This window comes from Gossypium raimondii, chromosome 5 (assembly GCF_025698545.1).
Source record: "Gossypium raimondii isolate GPD5lz chromosome 5, ASM2569854v1, whole genome shotgun sequence".
Classification (NCBI taxonomy): domain Eukaryota; kingdom Viridiplantae; phylum Streptophyta; class Magnoliopsida; order Malvales; family Malvaceae; genus Gossypium; species Gossypium raimondii.
In genome coordinates, this window is record NC_068569.1 from 17,488,113 (window position 1) to 17,505,443 (window position 17,331).

The window sequence follows — 17,331 nt, forward strand, 5'->3', positions numbered from 1 at the left end:
TTTGTAAAACTAATGTTACATGCATAAGTAAGACTAAAAAATGTGCTACAAGAGAAAAAAACTTTTAACTGAAAACTTATTAAATAATGGAAAAACAAAAAAAAATATAAAACTTAACACAACATGGTCCAAATCGAATTGTGAAATCATTTATTATTTTAAAATACTCTCAAAACAGTACTCGAGCCTATTTTTAGATTGATTCGGTCTGTCCAAAAATTCGATTTTACTATTCAAATACTTTTATAATTAATTTTAAATTTAATTTTTTATTATTTAAATAAAATTAAGGCGAAGACTAAATCAGATTGGATATATGGAACGTAGATGTCTAAGGGCTAGTTTGGATGGGCGGTGTGTTTACCTCCGGTGAGGTTAAAAGCAGCGGTGGCGGTGAGATTGGATACTGTAGCGGTGAGATTAGAAACAATGGTGGAGTGTGTGTTTGGATTCAAACGCAGCTGCAGCGGTGAGGTGCGAATAAAAAATGACTATTAAAGACATCATATTAGAATTGATATATAATAGAAGTTTTTTAAATTATTTTACTTTTTTTAAAATTATTAAAATATGTGAATTTTGTGGTAATTCAAATAACTTAATAATTATTTTTATAACTTTTTGAAATTGAGTGACCAAAACGTAAATTTAATAATAGTTTAGTGGCCTTGAATGTATTTACCCTAAAAACTCATTTTGCAAGATATGGAATATAGTGAACCAATTCCAACTCCTACTATTTCTTCTTCTCCATCCCTTTCTCCCAATTCTTCGATCTCTTCGAACTCACCACCTTCTCCACCGTTGTCGCCGCCGTTGGTGGTTATTAGCCCATGTGCCGCTTGCAAAATTTTGAGGAGAAGGTGTGCTGATAAATGTGTGTTGGCACCTTATTTTCCTCCAACTGAACCAGCCAAGTTAGCCATTGCTCATCGTGTCTTTGGTGCTAGCAACATCATCAAGTTCTTGCAGGTGGTTTTATGGTCCTTCCTACAACTAAATAATATTCCTTGTCATGTTTTATCCCTATTGGAAATTATAATAATGTTAATTTTGTCTACTACAGTGCCAACAGCTCAGTTTAGCTCTCTACTGCTGCTAATTTCTCCAGCTAAAAATCAGCTAACCAGCGTGGTGGAAAAGAAATCTCACTGTACTAATAGTCTAAACCAAATAACACAACAGTGAGTTTGGCACCATATTTTCCATGTAAACGCACCTCACTGCCTTTAAACCTAAGTGAGTAAGATAGAAACTTGGTTACGAAGGCTTGGATAAACGCCTGTTATCTTAATGCTTGCTAAAATGCTTTTTCATGACCTAATTAGCATATACACCAATGAGGTCCATGTCTCCACAACTATTTCTATAACTTTCCCCTTATTCACTTTATAAAATATATTCGACGGTTAGATGTCTCATCAATCAAAAACTTTCTCCCGACCCCACAAAGTAATGGATGCATTCCACATATGGATTCGTCGGTGGACTAACCCTACCATTCTTATGCTTATATCCTTTTTCCCATCACCCATATATAAGATTTTGTATTTGTTTGTCATATATACCACAAATATGATTTAAATTCAGTGAAAATAATTATTTATATAATAAATATATTTAAATGATTATATTTCTTCCGTTCAAATATTTTCATATAATAGTTTTTCTTTTTTTCTAAAAAATTATATTAAAAACTCTAATGTGTATTTATTATTTTATAAAATATTAAATATTTAGTAATTTTCTGAATGTTGAGATTCGATTAATAAATGGCACCAACTCATTCATAAATATATATTTACTTTGAATTTTATGTACCTCCTTTTTTTTTTGGTTTAAAAAAGAGTAGTAGAGGCTACTACATAGCAATTAGTCTAGTAGTAGATAAATTATTAAAATCTTCATGCAGTGCATTCAGAGCAAAATCAGGGGGTTGAGACCAACAATGAATGCAAATGCCCATTCTTTCTGCAGCCTTTGCTAAAAAAATTACATTCTTGATGCACATGTTTTAAGTTGATATCCCAATCACGGCTCAACAAATCTCGAATCCATGTATCTCTATTATTTGTTTTTATGTTTAAATATATTAATTAAAAACATTGTAATTCAAAAGGGGAGGATTTGAAGTTGGGCAAAATTCAAATTAATGGGTTTGGGGAAAACCCTATAATATATAGCTTAGTGCCTATCCACCCTTTTTTTTTTTGTGCCTAAACCACTTGGTGAGAAGATTCAAGACCGAATGGCATCAAAAAATCATATTAATCCTTGCATCTCCTCTGTATCTAAAAGGATATTAATGTTAATATAATCATGTGTAGTCTTGAAAATAAAACTAAATGAATTAGTTGGAAACTCAAGAATGGGTGCTAGTAGTGGATCATCTTTCACATTTGGTATCTACAATATTAATGTTGAATGATATGATGAAGAGAGGCCCTGGACTTTGCCTTTTATACCTGGTGCAGAATGGCTTTCCCCCGATTGATGACATTTGTGGGATAAATCCAATTAAAAATGTCAATAGTACTCCATTAATTGTGCATTGAAATCTTAAAATTTTTAGGTAAGTTAAGATTGTTTTACTAAAGTTGTGCTTGCGTAAGCATTCATAAAATGTTATTTATTATCTGTTTTGGAAATAAAAAATTGTTTTTTCTCTTTCAGAATCGATTTTGAATTCCTTCATTTCTCGAAAATTTATTGATTCCATTTTGACTAACCAAAAATTGAACAAGTCTCACGTTTTTTAAACAACTCTTTTCTTTTTAATATCAAAATCCTCTTTGCTGAAGCAAAATCAACCATTTGACAAAGGATAGGAAATTGTTAAATTGGTAGGGAAAAGAAATGAGCAAAACCCACAACATTAAATTTCCCCTTTATAACATTCTATTCGTTTTTCCCCATCGGCAAAGCTTTGTTGGAGTCCGACCACTTTACAAGAAAATCATAAACTTGTCTATTGGTTCATTTCTTATACATAAATCCCAACTTGCCTGCTTATGTCGTCCGGAAGGTTATAGGGATTTAGGGCAAGTTTTACAAGAGTGTATTTATCTTGTTAAAGAAGAAAAGCATAAAATAGTGGGGGACATTTGGGTGGTCTGCGACTAGGTATACACTCAACCCATGATGAAATGTTGTCTGCTCTCATTTATCTCTCACTAATATCAACATCATTGTTTGTAATTGACAATAATTGTTTAGCTATCTCACCCCTTTAATTAATCACCGCCCCTTTGCTGTTAACTTGTATAATCTATTTTTAAAAAATCCTAACTTTTATTTTTATTATAATCAAGGATTATTATGTTTTAATTTATACAAAAATCAGTTAGAAAGGTAATAAAAATAAATCTAAAGTGTGCAAAGGTGTGGGTTTGAAGTGAAAAAAGCAGAAGAAAAGTTGAAAAGAAGAAGAGGAATTTCATTCTCCTTTTATGTGCTGTTGTGTACATCCCCACTTTCCATGTGATTCCACGTATACAATCCATTGTATTGCACTTTATACACTGTATTCATGGCTCTGAATGGTCAACCTATGAAAACAAAACCGAGATGGGGGGTATTTTTCATCACTTCGCAACCGGATTCGTTAGTCCTTTCATTATTTCCTTTTTCCTTTTTCCTTTTCATTAATAATTTGTCCCCATTAACACTCCACCACACCCTCTATTTCTCTCTAAAAAACCCCCTTTTTTTTGGCCTCCTTAACATCAAGATTCTCTGCTAGTTATCAATATTGAGCTACGTTTTAATCTTCTTTTTCTTTTCTTTTTTTAAGAAAAAGCAATGGGACTCGACGATATCTGCAACACTGGCCTTTGCCTTGGTCTAGGCATAGGCTGCCTTGTTAAGCAAGAAAACATTTCCCAATCGGATCATCACCAACAAAAGAAGAAGAAACCGTTCCTCAAACACGATCAGCTTTTTCCATCTCTTTCCTTAGGCCCATCTCATGACGTGCATGGCCATGGCGAGTCCATTGATTTGCACCAACGTCAAGCCTCTTCCCTCAGTCTCAGTGCAGTGTCTTCGTTTTCCAACTCCAGCGTTAAGAGGGAGAGGGATTTCGGTGGTGAAGAGGTGGAGTTGGAGAGGGTTTGTTCGAGGGTCAGTGATGAAGATGAAGAGGGCAGCCCCAGAAAGAAACTTAGGCTCACCAAAGAACAATCCGCCGTTTTAGAAGACAGCTTCAAAGAACACAGCACTCTAAACCCAGTAAACCACCGCTTACTCTTTATAAAACTTATATATTTGCATATATGACTTGTGTTGTCTTATTTGATACCAATATCCTTTCTTATGTTAACAGAAACAAAAGCAAGGTTTAGCCGAACAGCTGAATCTAAGGCCACGCCAAGTGGAAGTATGGTTCCAGAATAGAAGAGCCAGGTTTCTTTACTTACCATATATAATTAATTAATATACATTAGATCTTATCATAATTTTTTTTTGGTAAAACTTTTTTGCATAATTGTATATAGGACAAAGCTGAAACAGACTGAAGTGGATTGTGAGTTATTGAAGAAATGCTGTGAAACACTAAAAGAAGAGAACAAGAGGCTTCACAAGGAACTGCAAGAGCTTAAATCATTGAAACTAACAGCATCGTATTATATGCATCTGCCGGCAGCCACCCTCACCTTGTGCCCTTCTTGTGAAAGGGTCGACAATGGGGGTGAAGCCCCTTCGACGTCGAGCCCTTTTACGATGGGGAAGAAATCTCACTTCTTCAGTTCCTACACTCACCCATCTGCAGCCTGCTAGACAACTTGTTGAGACCATAATGATCTGTACGAAGTAATTAAAACCTTACTAGACTTTGTATCTATATATTTCTTTTATAACTTGAATATTTTGTACATACTAAGCAAAAACTGAGAAAGTTTTTGACTAGTTACGATCTTAAGTGACTATGATTCATTGAAGTTAGGGTATATATTGTACTACGCATATATAGAGAAATGGAAAATTTATTTCCTTTTAAATGTAGTGGCGGTGGGACGTTCGTATTAGTTGATATTTTCTTAAATCTTTAAACACAAGCTATATAATGATCTTCTCAGTTTTGCTCCCTCATTGGGGGTATAAGCGTTACAATTTTCTATAGCTTTTTGGAGGAAGAAACTCAGTTGCCTTTGGTTGCTTAATGACCAAGAAAGAGAAACATAGAAGAAATGCAAGGACGAGCAATTTGCTCATAAACCCTTCTTTTGATTGGTTTAGATAAAGGGAATTGGATCTGGAATCTTTTCTTCTTCTTTTTTTCTCATTTTGTTTGTAATAAATGTGATTACAATTGGATTACCTCGGTCACAAAAGAAAAAGAAAAAGGAGCTTTGTTCGTAGATTAGCTTACAAAGTAATTAATTTGAACAAGACTTTAATACAGATTAGGCTAATCATTCGCATGTACATACATACATACATACATACATTCCACATGTGGATGATCAAGAAGTTGAGAAAAAAAATGGAAGAGTTTAGAAGATAAGATGATGATGTTTGTAAAAGTTATGAAAAATTAAATGATGTAGAAATAGGAGAAAGGAGAGAGAAAGAAAGCAACCTTTAAACTAAAATAATTAATATACGCATGAGGATGATTAGTGAAGCGATACTTATCATGTGTTTCACAATTGATTACAAATTAAATTTGACTTTGGCTTCTTTGCTTGCCTTGGAATGGTTGGTGACAAATTTTCATTATTCCCTTTTTCAATTTAAGCCTATCTCCATTCTTGAACTTAGAGCAACATGATGGGGATTTTAATATTCAAATCGGTATGAACTCCAAAATAATTTCATAAGACGAGAGTTATATTTATGGGAGCTTTCAAAATAATTTGTAGATATGGAGCTCAAGTGGGCTAAATTGGCTGACGAACCCAGTTTTATAGGGCCTTAATATTTGGTTCAAGATCATATCAACAAAATATTTACTTTCGTTATATCGTTGTGGATGAGAGATTTTTTACGACTTCAATTAGGATTCTAAAGGTTTAGTTTAGTCAGGTAACTATTATTTTATATTTAAATTATTTGAGATGTATTGGAAATAAAATTACTTAATTATAACTTCTTGTGTTGAATTCTAATTGGTGCATTAAGTAGTTTAATTTACTTAGAATTAGGTAAAAGCTTGGTCTATAATTTTCAAGATTGGCCCGCCCTATATTTCGCATCTTCAATTCTTCTTAATAATTTTGTTTGCTAGAGAGCCTTGATTAGTGGGGTAATAAGATGATTTTTCTATTTTTAAAATTTAATTCTCATACTTCCTATTTAATCTTTTCGACTGAAATTTTGAGTAGTTATTCCAATTCAAAAGATCCTGAAGCAAGAATGTAGAGTCGAAGGTTTTGGGACCTTATAAAAATGAGGATCTGTAACATCCTCAAAACCCACTTGGTCGTAAATAATATAAGATAAAATTTTAGTGAAATAAGGTGTAAGATCAAAGAAAATGAAAGTTACAAGATATCAAAGAGAGTTAAACCAAGAAGCATGACATGATGTATAATTGATTTCTCGATAAAATGAGAAAATGATATAAAGATGATAAAAGAGAATATTGAGGAGTATTAAAATAATAATAATAATTAAAAAGTAGGTTTTAGTATATTGATTTAAAGTAAGGATAAATTGTAAATATGTGAATTTTTTAGATCAAGTGTAAATATTCAAAATTTAGGGATCAAAGTGTAAAAATAAGAATGTTGAAGGACCAAAAGTGAAAATAATCGATTTACTATGACATGGAATTGGCATGCGGGACCAAATTGAATAGGTGAAGAATTATGAGAGAGTAAATCACAATTTTAACAAACTTAATGATGATTCAAGGATGAAATTTTAAAATATCATAAAATAGCAAAATGGTCAATTAAAAGAGAAAACTCTAAAAGGCAATGATGATGTTGGACATGTTTTGATGATATTTTATAATTATTTAATTAGATAAATATTACTTTATTAATGTTTTAATGAGATATTTTACTAATACTTTATTATAAATAGCTAGTATAAAAGGAGTGGAAGATGAAAAAAAAAAGAAAAAAAAAAGAGAGGATCCTCCTGTCTTTCCAACTTCAGTGAGGGGGAGAGAAGAAGAAAACTTTGTTGTCTTTACAATTTGGTCATTCCACTAAAAATCCGTCATTTTCACCAAGAATTTCAAGAAATTTTCATAATCACCAAGAGAGGAGTGATAAGGAGACTATGGAGAACAAGAAAATGGAAGTTGGAGGAGAGAGAAAATCAAGTTAAAGATTGAAATCAATAGGACAACGTAAGAACATTAAGATCTCAATATATTTTTAAGTTTGATATTATTGAAAAAAGTATTAAAATGATGTTAAAGTAGAGTTTTCTTATATAAGATTTTATGTTCTTGACATGTTAGTGAAGGGAAATAAGAGGAAGTGAAGGGAAATATTGTAGAGAAAGGAAATGAGGGTATTATAAACTTGGTTATCAACATTTTGCACTAAAACAGTTTTAGACAACAGCAGTAGTTTGACTTTGAAAATTCACCAAAAATTTTAGAAATTGAATTAGAGGTTAATTAAAGTATTAAATTAAAGCCTATTGAGTTTAGTTTTACATAGAAGAAATAGAATAAGCAAAAAAAATTCACATCATGAGATATATGAATTTTTGTGAGACAATGTCAGATTGATTTCGTGTTCCCTTGTTCTGACTTTGGAAAATCATCAAAAATTGTAAAAAAAATGAGCCTATTTTCAAGAGAAACAAATGGAAACATCATTCAAACCCCTTACTAAGAGATAATTAATTTTTAGTAAAGAAAGGTAGCAGCAGAACAAGGACAAATTTGAAGAATTTATTGTACTTATTGGATAAGTCATAAATTCTGAAATTTTTATGGTAAAAAGATATTTGAGTCTAGTTTCAAAAACATCAAGCGGATCTTAATTTCGAATTCTGTAGCTCAAGATATAAATAATTTGGTGACTATGACTCAAGTGGACAACTTTGATATGAACACATAAGTAAATAGTGTAATTATATATAATGTTACATATAAGCATGTTATATACTAAAAGTTAAAGATTCTAACAAATATACACATAAAGGATATGGAATGGAGAGGAGGAGGAAAAAATATATGAATATATATATATATATATATATATATATATATATATATATATATATATATATATAGTAGATGAATTTGGAATGTTTTGAAATAGTTGTAGGTGATGGAATGATTGATACATATGAGTATGTTTAAGCGAATTGATAACATAATAAGTGAATAATTGTTAAAATTTTATGAAGAATTAAATTGATTGGCTCAATTTAGAAATAAATATGAAATATACATAAAGTAGGTAGACTAATTTTGCAAGTGCAAGTCCTCCAATGGTCTTATTTGTAAAATTTTAATATTTGTGTTAATTTTATAAACTTTGTTATATTTAATTGAATATCATGTTTTTATGAGGACTTGAGATTAGAAATAGATGTAAGTGGGTGATATGTAAAATGAAGTGGTGGTTATGACATCTGAATACGGTTTAGGTAATGATATAAAATAAATAAATAAAAATAAAGCATGGAACTTGTAGGAAATGGAGACGACGTCACGATGACAAGTTCATCATGTCACGCCGTGGAAACGCCAACGTTGTAACGACAATTCAAAAATCTTTATGAACTTTACAATTTGGCCTTTGATCAATTATGGATGTTTTAATGAGCTCCTTTAACTCATAATTAGTTCTATCGTAGATTCAATTATTATTAAAATTAGTCAATGATCTACATTAATTAAATAATATGACATCCTGATGCCTTGACTCGACAATCGGCTCAGGTGTAGGTGCTACAGGATCCCTTCTTTTTACCACAATCCTGAGGAATACTTTGATTTACCACGATTGAATTAGCTGATTATGCGTTGATATGGTGGAATCACTACGAGTTCAAATAAAGAATGCTAAATTAATACATGGGACAAGATGAAAGGAGTTATGAGGAAGTGCTTTGTTCCTTCCTACTATTATCAAGCGCTTTATTAAAGGCTTCTATGCCTTGTTCAAGATAACAAGTTCGTGAAAGATTATTACAAGGAGGTAGATATGATTATGATCCGTGCAACCATGAAAGAGGATGAAACTATGATCATGGCTCGATTTTATTGCTGGTTGAATCCAAATAATGCAAACCTAACACATTTCTATGAGTATGAAAATATGAATGACGTTGTAAAAGGCTATGATGATGGTGAAGTGATTAGAGATTTTGAATCTGAAGAGACATACATATAAAGAAAGAGGAAACAATATTGCAACTAAAAGGAATGAGATACCCATTGCTTCAAATATCAAGGAAAAGGATATTAAGTTGGAACTATCTTTTTTATTTTGAGTATGATAATGGATTTTTATCCTTATTTTTTATTTAATTTTTATAGTTGTTGTTTAACCTTTTAATTCTATTTTCCTCTTGTTTGTGTCAACTTAGTTCCATTTCTCTAAAGTATTACTCAACTCCTTTTACATACTATTTGTTTACATGTAAAAAATTTTACGGAAAATATTTTCTGTATTTTTTTGTGTTTGTTTCACAGAAAACAGCTTGGTCAACGAAAAATAACTTACAGGTCAGTAAAATAAACCATTTTTCCTTAAGATAACTTACCCTTTTGAAAAGCGTAAGTCATTTTCCGGAAAAAAGCTCCTCTATGGATAATTTTATTTTTATATAAAAATTAACTTAAATCAAGCTTAATATTATTATATTGATAATAAATTTTATTTTTATTTTTAAAAATATTTAAAATTATTAAAATATTATATTTTTCAATATTATTAAACATACATATTTAATAATTTATATTTAGTCATATAATAAATTAAGAATATAATAAATATAATTTATTATTTTAATAAATTATTTAATATTTCAATTTTATTTTAATAATAAATTTTGAAAATAATAAATTTAAATAATATTATTCACATATTATTGAAAATATTCAATATTAATATTTTAATAATAAATATTTATTACAATTATAAACATATTAATAATAAATATTTTGTAGTATAAAGGTTAAAATATGTCATAAGTCTATCTACACTTCACAGATTTACAATTTAATCTTTGTACTTTTATTTTCAAGAATTTAGTCGCTTTACTTTTCAAATTTAAAATCAAGTCCAATTGTTGACATCGTTCAATTTTTTGATGTCACATTTTAAATAAAAATACTCACTTGGTAGTCATGTAATTAAAAATGACGTTGTAATGAACTGAATTTAACATAATATTTTTAATATATGCAAAAAAATGTAAAATATAAAATTATAGATAAAAATAAATTCAAAATTCAATTAAACAATGAAAAATAAGAAAATCTCAAATGTATGTTTGTTTTATTGAAAAACAACTTTTATGAAATATTTTTAAGAAATCTACCAAACAACGAAAATATTTTACAGATTCATCCAAACACGAAAATATTAGCTTTTCTAGAAAAGTAAATTATTTTCCAAAAATTATTTTCGAAAATCATTTCAATTGAAACAAACGGAGCCTAAATTCAAATTCTTCTCCTTCTCAAATTTTTCCGATAACTATTGAAATTATACATGAATTTTGTCTAATATATAATGTTAATTTTATAATTTTCACAAACATAACATCATTTTAGGTTTATATATTACATACACAAATAATTATATTAATCCAATAAAAATAAATTGATCTAATTATTTCTTATCAAAATTCATGTATCAAATTACATAAAATCAAAACATATATATAGTTTTGATATTTATCCCAATCTTCTCTCTTCCTTTCAATTTCAATTGCATTATATTATTCACGTTTCTGCGTATTACCAAATTTTTCTTTTTTTTCTTATTATTATTCGAATTTTGGATCTTGAATCCCATCTTTATTTGGTCTCTTTTATTTCAATTATACTTATATGTTAGCACCAAAACAAAAGAAGGATACTGATTAGCTGATTGAGTCTTAGCTCGATTGACATTGACATTGTTGCCAATGTAAGATGACGTGAGTTCAAGTGTACAGAAATACATTACCCTCCTATTTAAGGGTTAGGGAGAGACTATGAGTAGTTTTAAGTATATAATCATTAAAAATAAATCACCGGATGTACTTGTTCAACTCAATCACATTTATACATACAGTTAGAACAGAAGTCCAAAATTACCCAAATTGGACAACCACTAACTAATATGGAAGATATTTATTTGATCTGTTATAAAATACAAGCGACAAGGAACATAAAAGCTTAACACAGCTGATTAATATGGCATCCTGTCAATGTTTGGAACACCTTTCCTTGTCCGCAAGTTGCAGATATCAAAGGAAGATCACAAAGTATTACAACTACTTACATTAACTAACCCAAACTTTCCCAGCATAATTTCTCACTATATACACTTAAAAACATGTAGTGCTGCCCCCCACAAAAAAACGTTTCAACTTTAACATTACAATCTCTCGGGCAGCACTAGCTCCTTTAATTACTCTTCACATTCAGACAGCAATGAAGTAACAAGGCGCAACACCGTGCCTTTGAACATGAGAAACACAGGCAGGCATCCTGGACCCGACAACAGGGATCCACATCCTCGACAATCATCCTAAGGAATAGGCAGGCAGGAAACTATAAGGGTGCTTTTTTCAAAGATGCTAGATTATGTTGTAGGAGAAAGCTGAATCCTAAGGGATGAACCAAAAAAGAAAAAAAACAATGGAAGACTAACATATTCTATGGCTGAAATGTAATGGAAACAAACACTTAGTATATATATATATTCCTGCTGAGGCAGGTAATTTATAATGCGCTGTTGCATATTATATCATGGGCCCAAACGGTAAGGACCATCACCCATGTAGTGACCATCCATATATAGAGCTGCATTTTGTGGGTGCAGACCATCCATCACCATGAATTGCATGTCTTCCGAAGGTTTCCAATGACGCTTCCTTTGATTTATGAACCAATTATTGATTTGTTTCTGGTCCAAACCAGTTGATTCAGCCAATGCCACCTTCTCCGATTCCTATGGGATTATCACCAGGTTTCATTAGAAATCCAAAATAAAAACTAAAGTGGGAATTCTAATAGCTTGCCAATGAATAGTTTAGCTAAAGAAAGGATACATACCGACGGGTACGGCCATTTGTAGTGTAACTCCCACCAACTTAGCAATTTTTGTCTAGCTTCTTTCGGTAGTTTCCCTTTCTTCTTTTTCTTGGAGAGTTCTTGCTTGAGACTACTTAAATAACCACTATATTTTCTCAATAGGTGGTTCTTCAGTTCTCGGTCTTCAACACGCGGATCAAATTCAGGAAGTTCAGTCTCTCCGCCGCTATTTTCTTGATCCTCCTCGGATGAAGCAACACCCTCACACTTCTCATCTGCTCAAATTTAAGTGGAAAAAGTACATCAACTTGAACATATGCACTTGACTCGAAAAACGTAGACACAGTGCAAGAAAATTTTCACAACATTATACTCTGTCCAATGACAACCATATTCACAACCATCATAATCAAATTCACGGTAGCAATGCAATATTTACTCGGTATAGGTATGATGCAAGCAAATTAAATCAAAAGGAGACTATAGTATAAAGTAAATATAACTGCCCATATCAAGTCGACCTCATCGTTTCGTATTTGAGCAAGGTAGGTCAAACTATTATCAAAAGTAAATTCCATCAGTTAATAGTTTCATGGCTTCTTTTACTACATTTCTCCGGATCTTTTGAATGAGGTGACTTGCCAATTCAGACAGATGTCCAAGAAAAGATGACTACTAGAGAGATAGGACATGTAAATCTATGGTTCCTAAATTAGACACAAAGGCCAGGTGCCACAAATGGACAAGTCACAGAGACTTTAGGGGAGTAAAGTTAAAGGTAAAGGAGAATGAATGGTGCATTGCCTATTCAATTTAGTGAAAGTTGACCAATTAGGATTAATAGCTCACCAGCTAGACTTGTAGTGAAGTGAAACTGTAACCAACATGGTCACAACAGTAAAATTACAATGATATGTATATCTGATATTTGACAAAGAGAACAAAGAGAGGAAGTTGTGAGCAGTGAAGGAGAAACAGCTAGATAACGTCTGCATTAACCAACTCGCAACTTTCTTCCAACATGCTTACGATTAACATTTTAAGTGTGTACAGATGCTCCCATTAGCATAAGCAAAGTAAACCAACAAAAATCCCATATATTTAGCCCTTTAGAAGGGAATGACTGGAGTAAAAAGCTCGGGCTCATCATATCCGCATCACGAGGTGTCAACAGTCCTGGAACCGCTCGGGTATTCATTCCATATCTTTACTCCCTTACAATTGGATTAACATCCTATTCTAGTTACGGTGAGTGGAATAAACAACCACCATTTCCCATCTCTAAACTTAGAAACAACGGCAAACCTATGACTGATTTACAATTTACCAAAAATGACTAAGATGAATATCCTGCTAAATACGCGAATCCTCATTCATGTGGGAACCTAAACACCAGAATTCCAGTGCATGAAGGGGAAACCATTAAAATGATTAAAACAGTGGGATGCTGATGCTTAAAACAATATGCTTGTGCATTAATAATCAGCATGAATGGTTTATATATGATCAAATGAGACTTACAAAGATGTACCAACATCCTTGTCCCTCTCATGAATCACTTGATATATATTTCGTTCAAAATCCTACATATCAGCTTTAACACTATTATCAGCATCCAGACTTTAATTCCAATAGCCAAGGGTATCGAAGGCTCAAAGCTATCATGCAACGGTTACGAAATGTCTATGGTGCATTCAAGGTTTAATCTTCGCAGGTTTCTCGAGTTGGAACAAGAAAGAGTCCAAAACCATTTACCAGACAAAATCCAGCTCTTACAAGCATAATCTCACAACATCACCTTGAAAACTTAACTTGCCAAAAGTATTCCAATTATGAAATTCAGCCGACATTCATTCCATATCCTCAGTGATCAACAATTAAAAATCAATCCATGGAAGATTGCCAATAATTCCATAGACCTTAATGTATATATAAACAAAGGTTGACACAAGTTTTACCATAAACGGAGGTTCATTCTACGCCATTCCGAGAAGGATTTTGATCTCTCACCAAAATCAGTTGCGTCGAAGCATTTTTCTAATCCATTTATGAGGTTAAATTAGAGTGAAACATGCTAGAACCTACAAGGCCTAGAGTATACTTCCCAGGAAATCAGAACCCTCCCTGCGTTCCCCCCAAAGAAATGCTAAAATGAAAGTTTAATGCTTGTAATGATGATCATTTTAATTAAATATTTTGCTAACGATTTGCCTCACTCTTTAGGAGAAGCTAATATTTACTTATTATAATAACATCATTATATTATAAGCAAAATTGATAACTTTATTCATTTTAATTAACGCTAGACGAAAATATCTATATAAGTACAAAAAAGCATCCTCCAATTAATATATATTCCTTCATCTATTGTTTTGACAGATCAAAAAAATTAGAAAATTAGGGGCTAAACTGTGATGATAAAACCCCAAAACAAATACCAATAAAGGAATATATATTATTTTCATAAAGCCGTACAGAATGGGGTAGCACTGATTTGAACAGCATCCTATGCTCTCCAATTTTTCTAACCTTTATAATTTTTTTTCACCAAAAAGAAAAAAAAGAAAAAAAAACCTACAAAACTATTTGTTTTAAACGAAGAACAGCTGGGGAAAGGGAAGACACTAATTATATCATTCATCTCTCGAGGTATGAATTTATGTACAAAAACCCACTTGGAACAGAATCAGGTTTAGCAGAACCAAATAGAATAAGAGTATCTAGATTTTGGGAAGGAAAAATAAAGAAAGAATAAAACCCTAAAATAAGAATGGCTCTGTCAGAGATCATTGAAAAGGTAAACCCATTACAAAAAAGCCAACGTGTGAATTTTATTGCATACAGCCGGCAATAGCATAAAACCAAGTGCGTTTTATCTTTGTTCTTTACAAATATAGATAAATCTGTTAAGCATTGGAACTTTGCAATCAATTTATTACTATATAGATTCGTGATTAGCTAGGGTTTCGTCCATTAGCTCCAAAAAGAAAAAAAACCTCAGTGTAGCTGTTTTCTTTTTCCACTATTGGGTCTTCTCCTCCGTTTTTATTGATCTATTTTTTGTTGGTTTTTTTTCCTTGTTCATTATTGGAAGGCGTGATTTGGGTCACAGCTATCAATGGCGAAATGGATGAATACGAAAGATGTAGACTCAGGTCTACAATTTCCAAAGGAAGCCTAGCCAATTAGATTATCGGTTCTTTTTGGTGATATTACGAATCCAAAGGCGCCAGCAGTTACCGTCTCTTCCGTTTCTTTTTCCAGGCTACGGCATTAGGCAAAGGTAAGCAAAGCGCTAAATCATCATCATTATCATCATCACCACCATCTTCATCAAGTGTTTAAGCATGTACTAAAAGCGAGCGTGTAATACAAAGAGGAAACAAAAAAAAGAGGTACCAGAGTTGAAGATCCGCACAGGAGCGTTGGTGAGCATGTTGAGTTGAGCTTCGATCCTCCGCATGAAATCCAAAGCTTCTTGTATTGGCCTCGTTAGTTCCTCCCGATATTTCACCAACATGTCGTAGTAAGCTTCCTGGTTTTATGGATCCACAATTTTTCAGTCAGAACAAAAAACAAAAGAAGAAGAAAAGAAAAAAAAAAAAGGTGCTGAGCCGAACAAGGAGCTGTCATTAAATCCCGAAAAAGGAGATCATAAGCCAAAGAGAAGAAGGTTTCGCTAAACAAATCACCATAAATTGATCAAGCTCTGGGTCTTTTGAGGTGTCTCTCGATGTCACTGAAGATCGCTGCCTTGCTTCAAACTCTTGTCGAACAGCAGCTAGTCGGGCCACTACATCAGGTGGAGCTCCCACCTGTATGGCAACAGTATAAAAAATGATTAGTCGTGAGAAAGGGTCAACGAGTTAATCGAACTTCTCTCGAGTTTTAAAGCAAGTTTCGTCTTCGACTTCACAGAATATACTGCTTTTGTAGGCAAGACTTACCTTTTGGCAATCCATGTAAGCTTCCAAGAGGTTAGAGCACTGAGGATGAGCAATGATCTTGGCTTTGATAGCTTCCGCTTCGCTGAAGCTTTCATTCCTATCTTGTTGGTGATGCACTGCTGCTTGATGCTCTCTCAATAAAGGGTAGTGAAACTTTTGGCCATGCTGTGAAGTGCTAGCTTCGGTCTTCACGATCGGATGCACCTCCGATTGGTAACACTCGCTCGACTGAAACTGAAAAGAAATCAATGGCATCTCGACCTGCTGATTACTCACGTTGGAGCCGCTACTCCCTCTCCCATACGGAGAAGAATTCGATGCAAGAACTGGAGTTGCGTACAAGAAATTTCCCCTGGGTGTACTATTCTCGTTTAGCTGATTATATTCTTCCATTATATTTTTGACAACAAATTCAGCTGAGCCAAACAAAGCAGAAGGATAAAACTTTATTCAAGCTACAAATCAAAAGACTCAAAGAAACCCTAAAGAAAAGCAGTGTAAAGGAATAGAAACCCTAAAAGAAGATAGCTAGACCCCCACTGATAATTCACTGCAAAAAGTTTTCCATTTCCATATCAAATCGAGTAGACTTGGAAAAACTTTGGATCAATGAGGAAAACAAATATATTGAAATTCTTTGCAGTTTTATGTCACCTTGAAATGAAATTGCACCAACGCCTGGCGCATAGCAAAGAAAAGATAGGGGAAAAAAGGCAGCCCAGAACGGAACAAAAAAAAATAAAGAAGAAAGAATAAAGAGTTATTTTGAGTTGATCTAACGAAGGGTGAAGGGTGAGAAAAAAGGGGAAGTTAAGCGTAAGCCGGAACCGGCAAGCGACTGCGTGGCATTGGGTGGTTGACAAGACGTTCTTTGTTGAAAGAAAAAGAAATATTTGAAAAATAATAAAGGCAAGGCACGACCACGAGATAAGGCAAGTAGATTTTTATTTTTAAATTTTCCTTGCACTTCCTTCTCTAGGACGTACCAATGTATTCATTCACTCAATATTTTAGTAGTTGCTTTTTCAAATGTTTCACACTTTGACAATAGAGGGGGAAACTGTTCACTCAATTTCTAAAAGCTTTTCATATACCATACTTTAAAGGAAAATGTTACATCAACCAGATTAGAGGGGTTTTCCTTTTTAACCTTTGTGATCATTCAAAACAGGGTTTATCAGCCTACGGAAAAGATTTGCCTGTAGACTACTAGAT

At 32.6% G+C, this 17,331-nt stretch overlaps 2 protein-coding genes across 3 annotated transcripts; one reads left to right on the forward strand and one right to left on the reverse strand.

Annotated features, from left to right (window-relative positions):
- Positions 1-3,580: 3,580 nt before the first annotated feature.
- Positions 3,581-5,000, forward strand: LOC105771070 (homeobox-leucine zipper protein HAT22-like). Its single transcript, XM_052630905.1, has 3 exons — positions 3,581-4,230; positions 4,325-4,404; positions 4,497-5,000. The coding sequence occupies exons 1-3, from the start codon at positions 3,802-3,804 to the stop codon at positions 4,777-4,779; spliced, it is 792 nt and encodes a 263-aa protein (XP_052486865.1). The 5' UTR covers positions 3,581-3,801; the 3' UTR covers positions 4,780-5,000.
- Positions 5,001-11,170: 6,170 nt separating this feature from the next.
- Positions 11,171-17,039, reverse strand: LOC105770834 (homeobox protein knotted-1-like 2). Of its 2 annotated transcripts, XM_012592188.2 has the most exons (6): positions 16,771-17,039; positions 16,117-16,532; positions 15,862-15,984; positions 15,569-15,704; positions 12,191-12,444; positions 11,171-12,086 (listed from the first exon to the last, which is right to left on the reverse strand). In XM_012592188.2, the coding sequence occupies exons 2-6, from the start codon at positions 16,507-16,509 to the stop codon at positions 11,883-11,885; spliced, it is 1,110 nt and encodes a 369-aa protein (XP_012447642.1). In that variant the 5' UTR covers positions 16,510-16,532; positions 16,771-17,039; the 3' UTR covers positions 11,171-11,882. The 2 variants fall into 2 exon arrangements, with proteins under 2 accessions (XP_012447642.1, XP_012447641.1); XM_012592187.2 differs by lacking the exon at positions 16,771-17,039 and having other exon boundaries at positions 16,117-16,752.
- Between the last annotated feature and the right edge of the window lie 292 nt (positions 17,040-17,331).

Bases quoted from the DNA above. Each gene is read 5' to 3' on its own strand.
- LOC105771070 (XM_052630905.1), top strand. From the start codon at position 3,802: ATGGGACTCGACGATATCTGCAACACTGGCCTTTGCCTTGGTCTAGGC. The intron at 4,231-4,324 runs GTAAACCACCGC...TTATGTTAACAG, and splicing joins AACACAGCACTCTAAACCCA to AAACAAAAGCAAGGTTTAGC. The intron at 4,405-4,496 runs GTTTCTTTACTT...AATTGTATATAG, and splicing joins TTCCAGAATAGAAGAGCCAG to GACAAAGCTGAAACAGACTG.
- LOC105770834 (XM_012592188.2), bottom strand. From the start codon at position 16,509: ATGGAAGAATATAATCAGCTAAACGAGAATAGTACACCCAGGGGAAAT. The intron at 15,985-16,116 runs GTAAGTCTTGCC...GTTGCCATACAG, and splicing joins CTTACATGGATTGCCAAAAG to GTGGGAGCTCCACCTGATGT. The intron at 15,705-15,861 runs GTGATTTGTTTA...CCATAAAACCAG, and splicing joins CAGAGCTTGATCAATTTATG to GAAGCTTACTACGACATGTT.